This window comes from Ornithorhynchus anatinus, chromosome 3 (genome assembly GCF_004115215.2).
Source record: "Ornithorhynchus anatinus isolate Pmale09 chromosome 3, mOrnAna1.pri.v4, whole genome shotgun sequence".
NCBI lineage: Eukaryota > Metazoa > Chordata > Mammalia > Monotremata > Ornithorhynchidae > Ornithorhynchus > Ornithorhynchus anatinus.
Genome location: NC_041730.1, coordinates 125,189,085 through 125,203,521, shown reverse-complemented (window position 1 = coordinate 125,203,521; position 14,437 = coordinate 125,189,085). Strand labels below are relative to the sequence as shown.

The 14,437-nt window shown below is 50.4% G+C and overlaps 1 protein-coding gene across 1 annotated transcript in view; it reads right to left on the bottom strand.

The window, feature by feature from the left end:
• SLIT1 (slit guidance ligand 1) overlaps positions 1-14,437 on the bottom strand; it is a 232,469-nt gene that overhangs the window by 17,984 nt on the left and 200,048 nt on the right. The window contains exons 26-28 of the mRNA XM_029060451.2: positions 7,428-7,591; positions 3,216-3,340; positions 1,781-1,878 (exon numbers count right to left, since the gene is read on the bottom strand). Coding sequence (XP_028916284.1) covers positions 1,781-1,878; positions 3,216-3,340; positions 7,428-7,591 — 387 coding nt within the window. The remainder of the gene's footprint in view (positions 1-1,780; positions 1,879-3,215; positions 3,341-7,427; positions 7,592-14,437) is intronic.

The following is a 14,437-nucleotide window of genomic DNA, read 5'->3' as shown; positions in this document are numbered from 1 at the left end:
CACAAACTAATGGCAAGAGCAGGGGCTTGGGAGTCAGAGGATGTGGACTCTAATCCCGCTTCTCCCACTTTTCTGCTGTGTGACCTTGGGCAAACCACTTCACTTCTCTGTGTCTCAGTTATCTCATCTGTAAAATGGGAATTAAGACTGGGAGCCCCACGTGGAACATCCTGATTACCTTGTATCTACCCCAGCACTTAGAACAGTGTTTTTTACATAGTAAGAGCTTAACAAATACCATTATTATTATTATTATTCATTATATTATTATTATTAATCCCCATTTTACAGATGAGGTAACGGGGATTTTGTCCAACCTGATTTGTTTGTATCCACTTCAGCGCTTAGTATAGTGCCTGGCACATAGTAAGCACTTTACAAATACCACAACTATCATTATTATTCTTATATATGCATCTTTGAGAAGCAGCCTGGCCTAGTGGATAGAGTAGGAGCCTGGGAGGAGGACCTGGGCTCTAATCCTAGCTATGCCACTTGTCTGCTGTTTGAACTTGGGCAAGTCATTTCACTTCTCTGGACCTCGGTTACCTCACCTGTAAAATGGGGATTAAGCCCTTGAGCCCCATGGGGGACAGGGACTGTGTCTAACCCGATCGACTTGTATCTACCTCAGAGCTTAGTACAGTGCCTGGCACATAGATAACACTTAACAAATGCCATATTTAAAAAATCACCTTGGAAATCTATTGCTACCCCCTGTCTGTACTTCATCTTAATGACCATCCCTTCCACTAGACTATACGATTCTTAAGGGCAGGGTTCATGTCTACCAACTCTATTGCATTGTTCATTCATTCATTCAATCGTATTTATTAATAATAATAATGATGGCATTTGTTAAGTGCTTACTATGTGCAAAGCACTGTTTGAAGCACTGGGGGGATACAAGGTGATCAGGTTGTCCCACATGGAGCTCACAGTCTCCATCCCCATTTTACAGATGAGGTAACTAAGGCACAGAGAAGTTAAGTGACTTGCCCAAAGTCACACAGCTGATAAGTGGTGGAGCCAGGATTAGAACCCATGACCTTTGACTCCCAAGCCCGGGCTCTTTCCACTGAGCCACGCTGCTTCTTCTTTATTGAGCGCTTACTAAGCACTTAACTAAGCACTTGGGAGAGTATGATATAACAATAAACGGACACATCCCCTGCCCAGAATGAACTTATAGTCTAGAGGTGGGTAGACAGACATTAATATAAATAATTATAGATATGAACATAAGCACGGTGGGGCCCGGAAGGGGGAAGAACAAGGGGAGTATTGTATACTCCCGAGCACTTAGTACAGTGCTTTGCACATAATAATATATCATGGGTTCTAATCCCCTCTCTGCCACTTGTCTACTGTGTGACGTTGGGCAAATCACTTCACTTCTCTGTGCCTCAGTTCCCTCATCTGAAAAATGGGGATTAAGACTGTGAGCCCCACATGGGACAGGGACTGTGTCCAACTCGGTTTGCTTGTATCCACCGCAGCGCTTATTACAGTGCCTGGCACATACCAAGCGCTTAACAAACACTATTATTAAGTGCTTAGTACACTGCTCTGAACACAGTAAACGCTCAGTAAACACGACTGACTGAATAAACTCTCAATGAATACTACTGATTCACTGAAATGCCCTTCCCAAGCATTCTGTGGAGCTGCCGAGGGCAGGGGTCGAGCCCGGGCAGCTCCACCCTGGGGATACCCACCCCCGGGGGCTCAGAGAGGGGACAGGGAAGGAGGGGACGGGGTCCCTCTTGGCATCACTCACGTGAATCTGGCTCCCTCTCCCTCCAGGGCTTGGCACGTCCCGCTGTTCTCGCAGGGGCTGCTGGAGCAGCTGCTCAGGGAGATCTCGCAGTCTTTGCCCTGGGGAACACCACCAGCACAGGCACCCCCAGCAGCAGCAGGATGAGAGGCAAACCCAGACCGTCTTGGGTGAGGACACACTACGGGCATCTCGGCACCCCCCATGCTCCGAGGACAGGCAGGAGCTGGATCGGACCGGAGCCCGCTTGGAGGTAAGCGTGCCTCGTCACCCCTTAGGTTCCTGTGCTGACCAAGTGCAGCAGAGAACTGAACCCCCAAGACCCTGCCTCCCTTCCAGCAGACACCAGGGACCGGAGCCCGCCTGCCCACCCTCCACTGCCCTGAGCAGGGGACCCCTTGAAGGCAGACTGGCCCCGGCTTTGGGCAGGTAAAGGCTCTTAAGAGGAGATTTTCCCCATGGAACCATGACCTCGAGGAAAATCCGGGGGACTCCAAGCCGAGAGGTAGCTTGCCCTTCTCAAGACACATGGAAAACTGCATCCTCCTCACCCCACCCCTCCTGACCTGGCCACGCCCCTTGCATCTTTCCTACGATGGTCGTGTCACCTGCATCCTTCCTGCTCACCCCTCCTGACTCAGCCACACCCCTGCATCTTTCTGCCCCATCCTTCCTGTGATGACCACACCCCCTGAGAACGAGAGAGAGGTCACCTCTCTTGAGGAGACAGGTTGTCAGGGCTCCCTGCGATAATAGTAATAATAACTGTGTGTTTGTTAAGCATTTACTATGTACCAAGCACCATATTAAATGCTGGGGTAGGTACAAAATAATCACGTCAGCTACAGTCCCCTGTCCCACAGGAGATTCACAGTCTAAGTAGGAGGAAGAATAGTAATTGAATCCCCATTTCCCAAAAGAGGAAACGGAGGCACAAAGAAGTTAACTGGCTTGCCCAGGGTTATGTAACAGGCAAGTGGTGGAGCCAGGATTAGAACCCAGGTCCTCAGACTACCAGTCCTGATCTCTTAGGATAAGTGGCTTCTCCAATCTCCCAAGGTGGGGAGAGAACTTGTGTCTGGCCAGAGCTGATTCAAAACACAGAGAAGCTTACTTCACCAATCCCGACTCCCTCCCTCCCATCCCGAGTCCCCTGGGACGGGAGTCTCTTAAGTCTTGAGACCCCTGGACTCTGATTCCCCTGGGTCCCCAGTTCCCTGAACCCCAAATCTCCTGAACTCTGAGTCCTCAGAGCCCCAAGTCCCCTGAGCCCCAAACCTCCTCAGCCCTACATCCCCTGGGCCTTGTGTCCCTTGGGTCTCTGGTTCCCTGGGTCCCCAGAACCCTGAGCCCCTGAGCCCCAAATCCTCCGAGCCCCAAGTTCTGTGAACACTGAGTCTGCTGGGCCCCAAGCCCCCTTAGCCCCTTCCCCTCTTACCTTGTAGCCACTGGGACAGGTGCACCTGTAGAACTCGAAGGGGTCATCCTGGCAGACCCCCTGGTTTCGGCACGGCTCGGACAGGCAGGGGTTGCACTTGGCTTGCACAGCCAATGTGGGAGGCCCTGAGGGAGAAGGAAGGGGAGACGGGAGAAACATTAGGCGCCTCCTGGGAGCCTTGGTCACGGCAGGTGCCAGGTCCGTGCCTGCAGCCAGAAGCCCGGCTGCCATCTTCAGCCCTGGGTCAAGACAGCCATTGGAAGAGAGCCAGCCGCTTTCACCTTGCCGAGGCCACTGAGGAAAACTCACTCATCCCTTCTCGGGAACAACAGGGCAGCGGGCCCCACTGGTTCCCGGGTGAAGCCACGGGCTACTGACGCTTCAGTCCCTGGACGACCCTGCCAGGATGCAGCGTGTCAGCAAAGGGGGACCTACAGTAGTCTGTGTCCTGCAGTTCAGACCCCCACCCCGTCTGAGCACCGAGGGGTGATCTACTGTCCCGCCTCCTAATTAATTATTGTATGTGTTAAGTGCTTACTATGTACCAGACACTGTACTAAGCACTGGGTGGGTGCAAGCAAATTGGGTAGGACACAGTCCCTGTCCCAGGTGAGGGCTCACTGTCTCAATCCCCATTTTACAGATGAAGTAACTGAGGCAGAGAGAAGTGATTTGACTTGCTCAAGGTCACACAGCAGACAAGTGGCAGAGCTGGGATTAGAACCCATGATCTTCTAGAGAAGCAGCGTGGCTTAGAGAAGCAGCGTGGCTCAGTGGAAAGAGCACGGGCTTGGGAGTCAGGGGTCATGAGTTCGAATCCCAGCTCTGCCACTTGGCAGCTGTGTGACTGTGGGCAAGTCACTTAACTTCTCTGGGCCTCAGTTCCCTCATCTGTAAAATGGGGATTAACTGTGAGCCTCACGTGGGACAACCTGATTACCCTGTATCTACCCCAGCGCTTAGAACAGTGCGTGGCACATAGTAAGCGCTTAACAAATACCAACATTATTCTGACTCCCAGGCCTGTGTTCTATCCAATATACCACGTTGCTTCTCACTACCCCATAATGAGTCCCCGACTCTTCTGTGTGCAGAGCACTGTGCTAAGATTTAACTAGGGGGAAAGTACTTTGAACTTTTGAAGATCCTGGAGAAGCACACCAAGGGACACATGGGCGGGCTCCACTGAGCCAACGCCAGTTCTCAGAACTCGGGTCTGAAGTACCCGAGCATCTGGGAAGCAGCATGGCCTAGTGGAAAGAGCCGGGGCCTGGGTGTCTGAACGTCATGGGTTCTCATCTCAGCTCTGCCATCTGTCTGCTGTGTAGCCTTAGGCAAGTCACTTCTGTTGCCGATTTGTACATTCCAAGCCCTTAGTACAGTGCTCTGCACACAGTAAGGGCTCAATAAATACTATTGAATGAATGAATGAATGAACTTCTCTGGGCTTCAGTTACCTCATCTGTAAAATGGGGATTAAGACCGTGAGCACTATGCAGGACAGGGACTGTGTCCAACCCAATTTGCTTGTATACCCCCCAGCACTTAGTACAGTGACTGCCACATAGTAAGCACTTACCAAACACTATTATTATTATTACTGCCTCTGTGCAGCACCATTCAGGTCTTGGGGAGCTTGCAGAAAAGGAGAAGAGAATTCCAATCTCTTCTTGGGTTAAATCTGCCACTAGACCTAGATGGCCGTGGGGCACTGGACACAGACAAGCTAACCTTGTCTAATTCTATCCTTCTCACTTTACCTCCTTCTCATCTATCTTGCCACTGATCTCTTGCCCACATCCTGCCTCTGGCTTGGAATGCCCTCCCTCCTTATATCTGAAAGACAATGACTCTCCCCACCTTCAAAGCCTTATTAAAGGCACATCACCTGCAAAGGGCTTTCCCTGACTAAGCCCTCCTTTTCTCTTCCCCCACTCCCTTCTGTGTCACTCCTATTTACTCTCTTTATTCATCCCCCCTCCCAGCCCCACAGCACCTCTGTCCAGATCTGTCATTTATTTACTTATAAGTATATAAGTATATTATAAATATACTTATACTATATTACTTATACTTATACTATATTACTATATACTTATACTATATACTATAATATACTTATAAGTATATAAGTATATTATAAATCTGTCTCCCCCTCTAGTCTGTAAGCTCATTGTGGGCAGGGAATGTGTCCGTTTATGTTGTACTGTACTCTCCCAAGAGCTTGTACTAATGCTCTGTACACAGTAAATGCTTAATAAATGCGATTGATTGACTAACAAGTGCCAGACTGACCTAAATCAGGGCTTTGGCGAACTCATGTTCCAACAATCCCTACCTACTCCTCTAGAGTCTCGTTTCTTTTCATCTCCAGACGACCAGCAGTTTCCCCCCTTAGTCCCGCCCCACCCCCTGTCCCGAGAAACTGGCATTTGTGATTAACACCAGACACCCGGCACCATTTCCCCCGGAATCAGGGTCGAAACCCTCACTTTGCCCAACTGAGAGTGCTGGCAGCCGTGCCCCGTTCGGCCTCTCTCAACCCACACAGAGGGACCAAAGAGCAGTCCCGAGTCTCTGCGGCAGGGAAGGAATCTTCCCAGCTGAACTCCAAGTGCCTGCAAATAAGCAGATCCCCAATTCCAGTGGCACTGACTCTGGGCTGACCGTCCACATGGATCCGGCGCCTTCTGGAAAGTCAGAGTCCACCTGTGGTCACAGTGTCGGGCAATCCTACTTCATTCAATCGTATTTATTGAGTGCTTACTGTGTGCAGAGCACCATATTGAGCTCTTGGGAGAGTACACAAGGAGCAGCTTGGCTATGAGGAGCAGCGTGGCTCAGTGGAAAGAGCACGGGCTTGGGAGTCAGGGGTCATGGGTTCGAATCCCAGCTCCACCACTTGTCAGCTGCGGGACTGTGGGCAAGTCACTTTACTTCTCTGTGCCTCGGTTACCTCATCTGTAAAATGGGGATGAAGACTGTGAGCCTCAAGAGGGACAACCTGATTACCCTGTATCTACCCCAGCACTTAGAACAGTGCTCTGCACATAGTAAGCGCTTAACAAATACCAACATTATTATTATTATTATTATTCGTCAGCTGTGTGACTTTGGGACTTCTCTGTGCTTTAGTTACCTCAACTGTAAAATGTGCATGAAGACTGTGAGCCCCATGTAGGGCAACCTAATTATCTTGTATCTACCCCAGTGCTTAGAAAAGTGCTTGGCACATAGTAAGTGCTTAACAAATACCATCATTATTATTACAATACAACAATAAACAGATACAATCCCTGCCCACAAAGAGCTTATAGTCTGGAGGAGAGACAGATGTTAATATAAAAAAATTAAATAAATTACAGATATGTACATAAGTGCTGTGGGACTGGGAGGGGGGAAGAAGAGAGGGAGCAAGTCAGGGTGATGCAGAAGGGAGTGGGAGAAGAGGAAAGGGGGGGCTTAATCAGGGAAGGCCTCCTGGAAGAAATGTGTCTTCAATAAGACTTTGAAGAAGGGGAGAGTAACTGTTGGATTTGAGGAAGGAGAGCGCTTCGGGGCAGTGGGAGGAGGTGGGAGAGGGGTCGGTGGTGAGATGGGTGAGATGGAAGCACAGTTAGCATTAGAGAGTGAAGTGTGCAGGATGGGCTTAGTAGGAAAGTGGCGAGGTGAGGTAGGAGAGGGTTAAGTGAGGGACGGCTTTAGTATCACCCACCGGACTGGCCGATGGGTGATACTAAACAGATCCTCCAAGGTCTCTGAAGTGGGCAAGCCCCCAGCGCCCAGCCCTCAGCAGGAACACCCAACCAGATTTCCTGATAACGTCAGCAGACCCCAAGGGGACCACCCCCTCCGGCCTCGGCAGTCAAAGCCTGAACCCGGCCACTTTTGCAGGGAATGTGAAAGGGGCACGAGCCTACCGACTGTTATATTGTACGCTCCCAAGCACTTACTACAGTGCTCTGCACAAAGTAAGCCATCAAGAAATACGATTGATCGATTTTCCGCATTTGGCTGCGGGCGTCAGACCCAAGCGAAGTTGGGCCCTCGGCCCAAGTAGGGGTATGGGAAGCAGCAAGCATGGCCAGCATACCAACAGAAGAACTAGTGCTCAGCACCAGTGGGCACTCGATTACTGCCGTTGGCAGACCTCGTTCGCCAGGGCTCAGGGGAGGGGGAGGTGCCCACGAGCGACCCTTCTGCTCCACTCACCTTGGCATTCAAACTTCTTGGCGGGAGTGGTGAGGAGCAGCTTGCCCTCCATTTCTGGGGGACCGGCACAGCGGGCGATCCCAGGCTCCTTGTAGCCGGTCTTGACCCAGCTGGACAGCCAACGCAGATGGCAGTTGCAGTAGAGGGGGTTAGCCCCGATGGCTCTAGAACCAAGAGCACAGAGAGGCTGCTGGGTGGCACAGCTCCCACCAAGCAGCACAGTGTTCACCAGGCAGATCAGGCCTCTCACACTGCCTTCCTCCCGGGGCATTGCGGGAGCAGGGCAGGTCTGATGCTTCTGTGCAGGTGGACTTTCCTAGTAATAATAATGATATTAATCATAGTAAAAATAATAATGATATTTGTTAAGTGCTTACTACGTGCCAAGCACTGTTCTAAGTCAGTTAATTAGGTTGGACACAGTTCCACAGGGGGCTCACACTCTTATCCCCATTTTTACATGTGAGGTAATTGAGGCACAGAGAAGTGAAATGAATTGCCCAAAGTCACTTAGCAGACAAGTGGCAGAATTAGGATTGGAACCCAGGACCTTCTGACTCCCAGGCCTGTGCTCTATCCACTAGGCCAGGCTGCTTTCCTCCCCCAGTCAGCCCACGGTGTCTGCTGTGTAACCTTGGGCAAATCACTCGACTTCTCTGTGCCTAGGTTTCCTCATTTTTAAAATGGGGATTAAGACTGTGCGCTCCCTGTGGGACATGGACTGTGTCCAGCCTGATTAGCCTGTACCTACCCCAGAGCTTAGTTCAGTCCCGGGAACATAGTAAGCACTTAACAACTATCATTAAAAAAAATTAATGAGCTAGACGATGGCTTGCCAAGTTGGGTTACTGAATTTTCCTGTGGGTGGGGGTGGAGGACTGGCATCCTGGAAAAGATAACTCCGATTCAAGAAGACTGTGCCAGCAGGAGAAGTTATAACAAGGCAAGTCCAGGGTAACTCATTCAAGGAATAAAAATGAACTGTCCAAATTCAACGTTGGGCAATACTGGCTTGGCCAGGAAGGTGGGTGGAGGGGTTAGAATGGACCAAAAGTTTAAATAATTTTAAAATTTGGATGGAGCTCAGAAAAGAGCAGCAGAAACAGCTATAGGTTTGGAAAAAATCCTCTAGTCTGTATCGTATTTTCCCAAGCGCTTTGTACAGTGCTCTGCACCAAGTAAATGCCATTGATTGACTAGGACCTAAGAAGAAAAACTGAGAGAGAAAAAACTTGATAACAATGTTTAAGTCTCTGAAGAGGATGCCAGTGAGCGGTTGTTTTCTGTTTGTCCTGTGGGTAAAAGGAAATAATCTTAAATTTCAGTGGTAGAGACTTAGGATAGACATGGGCCTTTAATTATTCATTCATTCATTCAATAATATTTACTGAGCGCTTACTATGTGCAGAGCACTGTACTGAGCGCTTGGAATGTACAAATCGGTAACAGATAGAGACCGTCCCTGCCCTTTCACGGGCTTACAGTCTAATTGGGGGAGACGGACAGACAAGAACAACGGCAATAAATAGAATCAAGGGGAAGAACATCTCATTAAAACAATAGCAATAAATAGAATCAGGGTGATGTACATCTCATTAACAAAATAAATAGGGTAATGAAGATATACACAGTTGAGCGGACGAGTACAGTGCTGAGGGGGTGGGACGGGAAAGGGAGAGGAGCAGAGGGAAATGGGGGAGAAGAGGGTTTAGCTGCGGAGAAGTGAAGGGGGGGATAGAGGGAGCAGAGGGAAAAGGGGAACTCAGTCAGGGAAAGCCTCTTGGAGGAGGTGAGCTTTAAATAGGGTTTTGAAGAGGGGAAGAGAATGAGTTTGGCGGAGGTGAGGAGGGAGGGCGTTCCAGGACCGTTGGAGGACGTGGCCCGGGGGTCGACGGCGGGATAGGCGAGAACGGGGGACAGTGAGGAGGTGGGCGGCAGAGGAGCGGAGCGTGCGGGGTAGGCGGTAGAAAGAGAGAAGGGAGGAGAGGTAGGAGGGGGCAAGGTGATGGAGAGCCTCAAAGCCTAGAGTGAGAAGTTTTTGTTTTGTGTGGAGGTGAATAGGCAACCACTGGAGGTTTTTAAGAAGGGGAGTGACATGCCCAGAGCGTTTCTGCAGGAAGATGAGCCGGGCAGCAGAGTGAAGAATAGACTGGAGCGGGGAGAGAGAGGAGGAAGGCAGATCAGGGAGAAGGCTGACACAGTAGTCTAGCCGGGATATTACAAGAGCCTGTAGCAGTAAGGTAGCCGTTTGGGTGGAGAGGAAAGGGCGGATCTTGGCGATATTGTAAAGGTGAGACCGGCAGGTCTCGGTAACGGATCGGATGTGTGGGGTGAACGAGAGTGCCGAGTCAAAGATGACACCGAGGTTGCGGGCCCGAGAGACGGGAAGGATGGTCGTACCATCCACGGTGATAGGGAAGTCAGGGAGAGGACCGGGCTTGGGAGGGAAGATGAGGAGCTCAGTTTGGTCATGTTGAGTTTTAGGTGGTGGGCAGACATCCAGGTAGAGACGTCCTGGAGGCAGAAGGAGACTACAAGGTTGCATGGGGAATTACTCCCCATGCAACCTTGTAGTGGGGCTTAGTGAAAAGAGCCCGGGCTTGGGAGTCAGAGGTCATGGGTTCTAATCCCGGCTCTGCCACTTGTCCCCTGTGTGACTTTGGGCAAGCCACTTCACTTCTCCATGCTTCAGTTACCTCATCCGTAAAATGGAGATTAAGACTGTGACCCCCATGTGGGACAACTTGATTACCTTGTATCTACCCCAGCACTTAGAACAGTGTTTGGCACATAGTAAGCACTTAACAAATACCATCATTATTATTATTATTCAAAAGTATATATTGAGTGCTTACTATGTGCAGAGCACTGTACTAAGGGCTTGGAATGTACAATTTTGTTGAGGGCTATTTCTTTCTCTGGGGTCTCTGCCTATTCGCTGGAAAAGGAACATGGCTAGTGAAAAGAGCATAAGACTCAGGAAATCTGGGTTCTACTGGCTGCCAATGGCCTTCTTTGTGTGACCTTGGGCAAGTCACTTAACTGCTTTGTGTCTCAGTTTCCTCATTTGTAAAATGGGGATTCAATAACTGTTTGTTGGTTGGTTGGTTGGTTGGTTGGTTGGTTGGTTGGTTTTTATGGTGCCAGGCACTGTGCTAAGTACTAGGGAAGGCACAAGTTAGTCAGATTGGACACAGTTCTCATCTCACATGGGGCTCATAGTCTGAATCCTCATTTTACAGATGAGGTAACTGAGGCCCAGAGAAGTGAAGCAACTTGTCCAAAGTCTCATAGCAGATAAGTGGCAGAGGCCAAGATTAGGAGTCGGGTCCTTTTGACTCCCAGGCCCGTGCTCTATCCACTAGACCATGCTGCGTCTCTGTTCTCTATTCTCCCTCCCCTTTATCCTGTAACTAACTACCCAGCCTTTTAGCACGATGATCAGCACATAGAAAACACTTAAATGCCACCACTACTATCATTATTATTATCAGCGTGGCTTAGTGGACAGAGCACAGGCTTGGAAGTCAGAGGACATGGGTTCTAATTCCGGCTCCACCACTTGTCTGCTGTGTGACCTCGGGCCAGCCGCTTAACTTCTCTGTGCCTCAGTTACCTCATCTGTAAAATGGGGATGAAGGCTGTGAGTCCCAAATGGGACAACTGATTACCTTGTATCTGCCCCAGCTCTCAGAAGAGTGCTTGGCACATAGTAAGCGCTTCACAAATACCATCATTATTATATTATTATTATTAATAAAGATCCCTGAACTTCCGGGTTATGCAATATTGCAAGTCATGGGCAGAGGAGGTTGAAGAGGCTTTTCCCTAGGAGATTTTCAAGGAAAAGGTATCCTGAAGTGATTGTTTAACTGGAGTTCGGGGGATGGCTGGAAAATCACACAAGATTTCTTCTGGGCCTCAGAAGGGAAGCAGCATGGTTCAGGGGAAAGGACCCAGGCTTGGGAGTCAGAGGTCATGGGTTCGAATCCCAGCTCTGCCACTTGTCAGCTGTGTAACTGCGGGCAAGTCACTTCACTTCTCTGAGCCTCAGTGACCTCGTCTCTAAAATGGAGATTAAGACTGTGAGCCTCGCGTGGGACAACCTGATTCCCCTGTGTCTATCCCAGCGCTTAGAACAGTGTTCTGCAAATAGTAAGCCCTTAACAAATACCAACATTATTATTTGTCTTCTTCTATGGCTTTGCTGCAGGCCAAAACCAAGACAAAGCTACAGTGCGACGCTATGCCCACTAGAGGGCGCAATGCTCTCACGAATCTCCCGCCTTCCCCACCAAATCCTGGAGGTCCCTTCCTAATTCCCAGGGAGGGAAAAGGGGCCTTACCATGCACATGACCAGCCCCTCGTGCCCTCAGGAATTCCGTACCCTCCTCAGGGCCCTTTAAGGGCCCCCGGTTCGTTGGGTTTGCATCTCTATCAAACAGCAAAATTAACCGCCTTCCATTCTCTGCACTGGAAAAGTGCAGCCCCCAGCTTGCCCAGTCATTCAACTGACTCGACCTGATCCTGACCCTTTGGCCGGATTTCCTGGGAGGCAGGAGGCAGAAGGACCTGGGTTTTAATCTCAGCTCCGCCACCTTTCTGCTGTGTGAACCTGGGCAAGTCACTTCGCTTCCCTGGGCCTCAGTTACCTCACCTGTAAAATGGGGAATGAGACCGTGAGCCCCATGTAGGGCAGGGACTGTGTCCAACCTGATCAATTTGTATCTACCCCAGTGCTCAGTGCAGTGCCCGCCACATAGTAAGCACTTAAATACCATAAAAAGCTTCGATAACAATAGGAACAATAATACCTGTGAAATTTACAATTACTCTCCCCCTTCAAAGCCTTACTGAAGGTATATCTCCTCCAAGAGGCCTTCCGAAGCCATTCCCCATTCTTCCTCATCTCCCACTCCCTTCTGCGTGGCTCTGACTTGCTCCCTTTGTTCTTCCCCACTCCCAGCCCCATGGCACTTATGTACATATCCGTAACTTTATTCGTATTGACATCTCTCCATCCCCCCACCCCCACCCCGGCCAGACTGTAAACTCGTTGTGGGCAGGAAATGTCACTGTTTATTGTTGCACTGTTCTTTCCCAATATTTGGGGGTGGAGGGTGGCATCTGGGTCCAATGGGGAGAGGCTGGTTCTAATGCCAGTCTGTATATGGAGTCAGAAGGGTCAGTTAGCTCTTCCATGTGGAGTGGACTCATTCCCCTCCCTTATCTCTTTAGATTGCGGCCAAAACCCCACCAGTTTACAGAGAAGTCAAGAGAAAATCCAGACACAATATGGCAGATTAGAACCCACACTTCACTGCCAGGATAACAAAAGGCCAGTGACAGGGGTCATGGGATGAGCCTCACCAATCTAGACTGTGGGCAAGAGGCCAGGGCAAATGGTTAATGGAGAATCATTATTCTATAAACACTGCACCTTCTCGAGGTTTCTGGAGCCCATCCAGGGCCATTCTATCGCACCATCTGGAGGGCTTTTAGAGCTTCTCGAGGGGCAATCTACTACACCTCCTGGGGTCGTTTCGGAAGTTTTTTGAGAGGCAGAAGTACCAGTTCACAGGGGATCAGTGTCAAAATTCAGGTTCAGGTTAAACATGCATTAAGCCAAGAGGAAATGAGATTAAATGGAAAAAAATCCCATTTTGGGAAGAAGGTAAGCAGCCAGGATTAGCAGGTCAGTAATCAGTTTAGAAAAAGGAGATGAAGGGTCAAGAGGTTAAAGGGGAAAACGGCACAGAACAGCCACAGTGAACTGCGACCCAGGAAGACTGGGGAGAAGAAAGAAAGGGGAGATATGGCAATGGGGAAAAAAAGGGTAACCGCAAGGGAAACTGAGACCGGAGAGCCCAAATTCCCAGGTAGCAAGGTTACAAACTGAGTTCTGGTTGCAGAGGAAATCACCCAAAGCCCCTGGCTCCCACATGGCAGCTGGGTTTCATAAGCCGGGATCTGGAACAGTCCAATCCCAGCAGGGAAGCAGGCTGACCTCTCGTTCCCGGAGCCCAGTAGGCAAGTCGGTAATTGATTGAGCTGGCAAGACCCTCAACCACAACTTAAGAGTCTCCAGACAGGGAAGGGAGGGAACTGACCAGCTCCGGTGCCGGTTGCTGCCCATCCTGAAAACTGACCCCCATAAGGTTGTGGCATGCTTCCTCTTCCCAGAAGGTAATAAGTCCAGTTGCACTCCAGTGGGTTCTTCTCTCAGTATAGCTAATTAATCTATGGCATTTAAACACATGCTCTGTGGAGATAGTGAAACCCCCACCCAACCAAGTGCTCCATCTTCCAGAGTCCTTCACTCCTCACGTGCGGCTCCCTGCCGCCCCAGCTTGGGAAGACCTATAACGCCCGCCAATGGGACACCACCCTCTGCTCTGGGTTCTTTCTTGAAGAGAGGCTGCTGGATGCATCTTTCAGCGGGATGGGTTTCCTGTCTTCTTCCAAGAAAAGAAGTTCCAGTCCATTCCCCAAGGGCCCCAGACTCGACTCCATGCTCCTGTTTAGGGGGTGTGGGGAGCCAGACGACACCGCCACGGGCTCAGCTCCCTGGCAGCAAAGCAGCAGCCGTAGCTGGCCTGCCCCTCCGAGGGGCCAGAGCGGAAGGGAGAGTTGAGCCGAGGGCCAGGTCAGAAGGTCCTCTCACCCCTCTTACCCCCAGTGCCAGCACCTGTCCACGAGGACGAGCAGCCAGAGATCTGCCAGGTCCATCTAACGACTGTGAGCTCGTAGTAGGCAGGGAATGTATCTGTTACACTGCTACTGTGCTCTCCCAAGTGCTTAATGCAGTGCTTGGCACACAGGAAGTGCTCAAGAAATATGATTGACCGCCTACCTGACGGTATGGCCCCCGCACACCTCCCAGCCCAACACCGACTGCCATCAGCGGCGGTCGAGGGGCCGTGGCCCCGGCACATCCCACGACTGGCCAACTGGGCAGCAGTGGCAACAGCAGGCGGCGACGGTGGCCCGGAGATGAAACGTTCCTTCG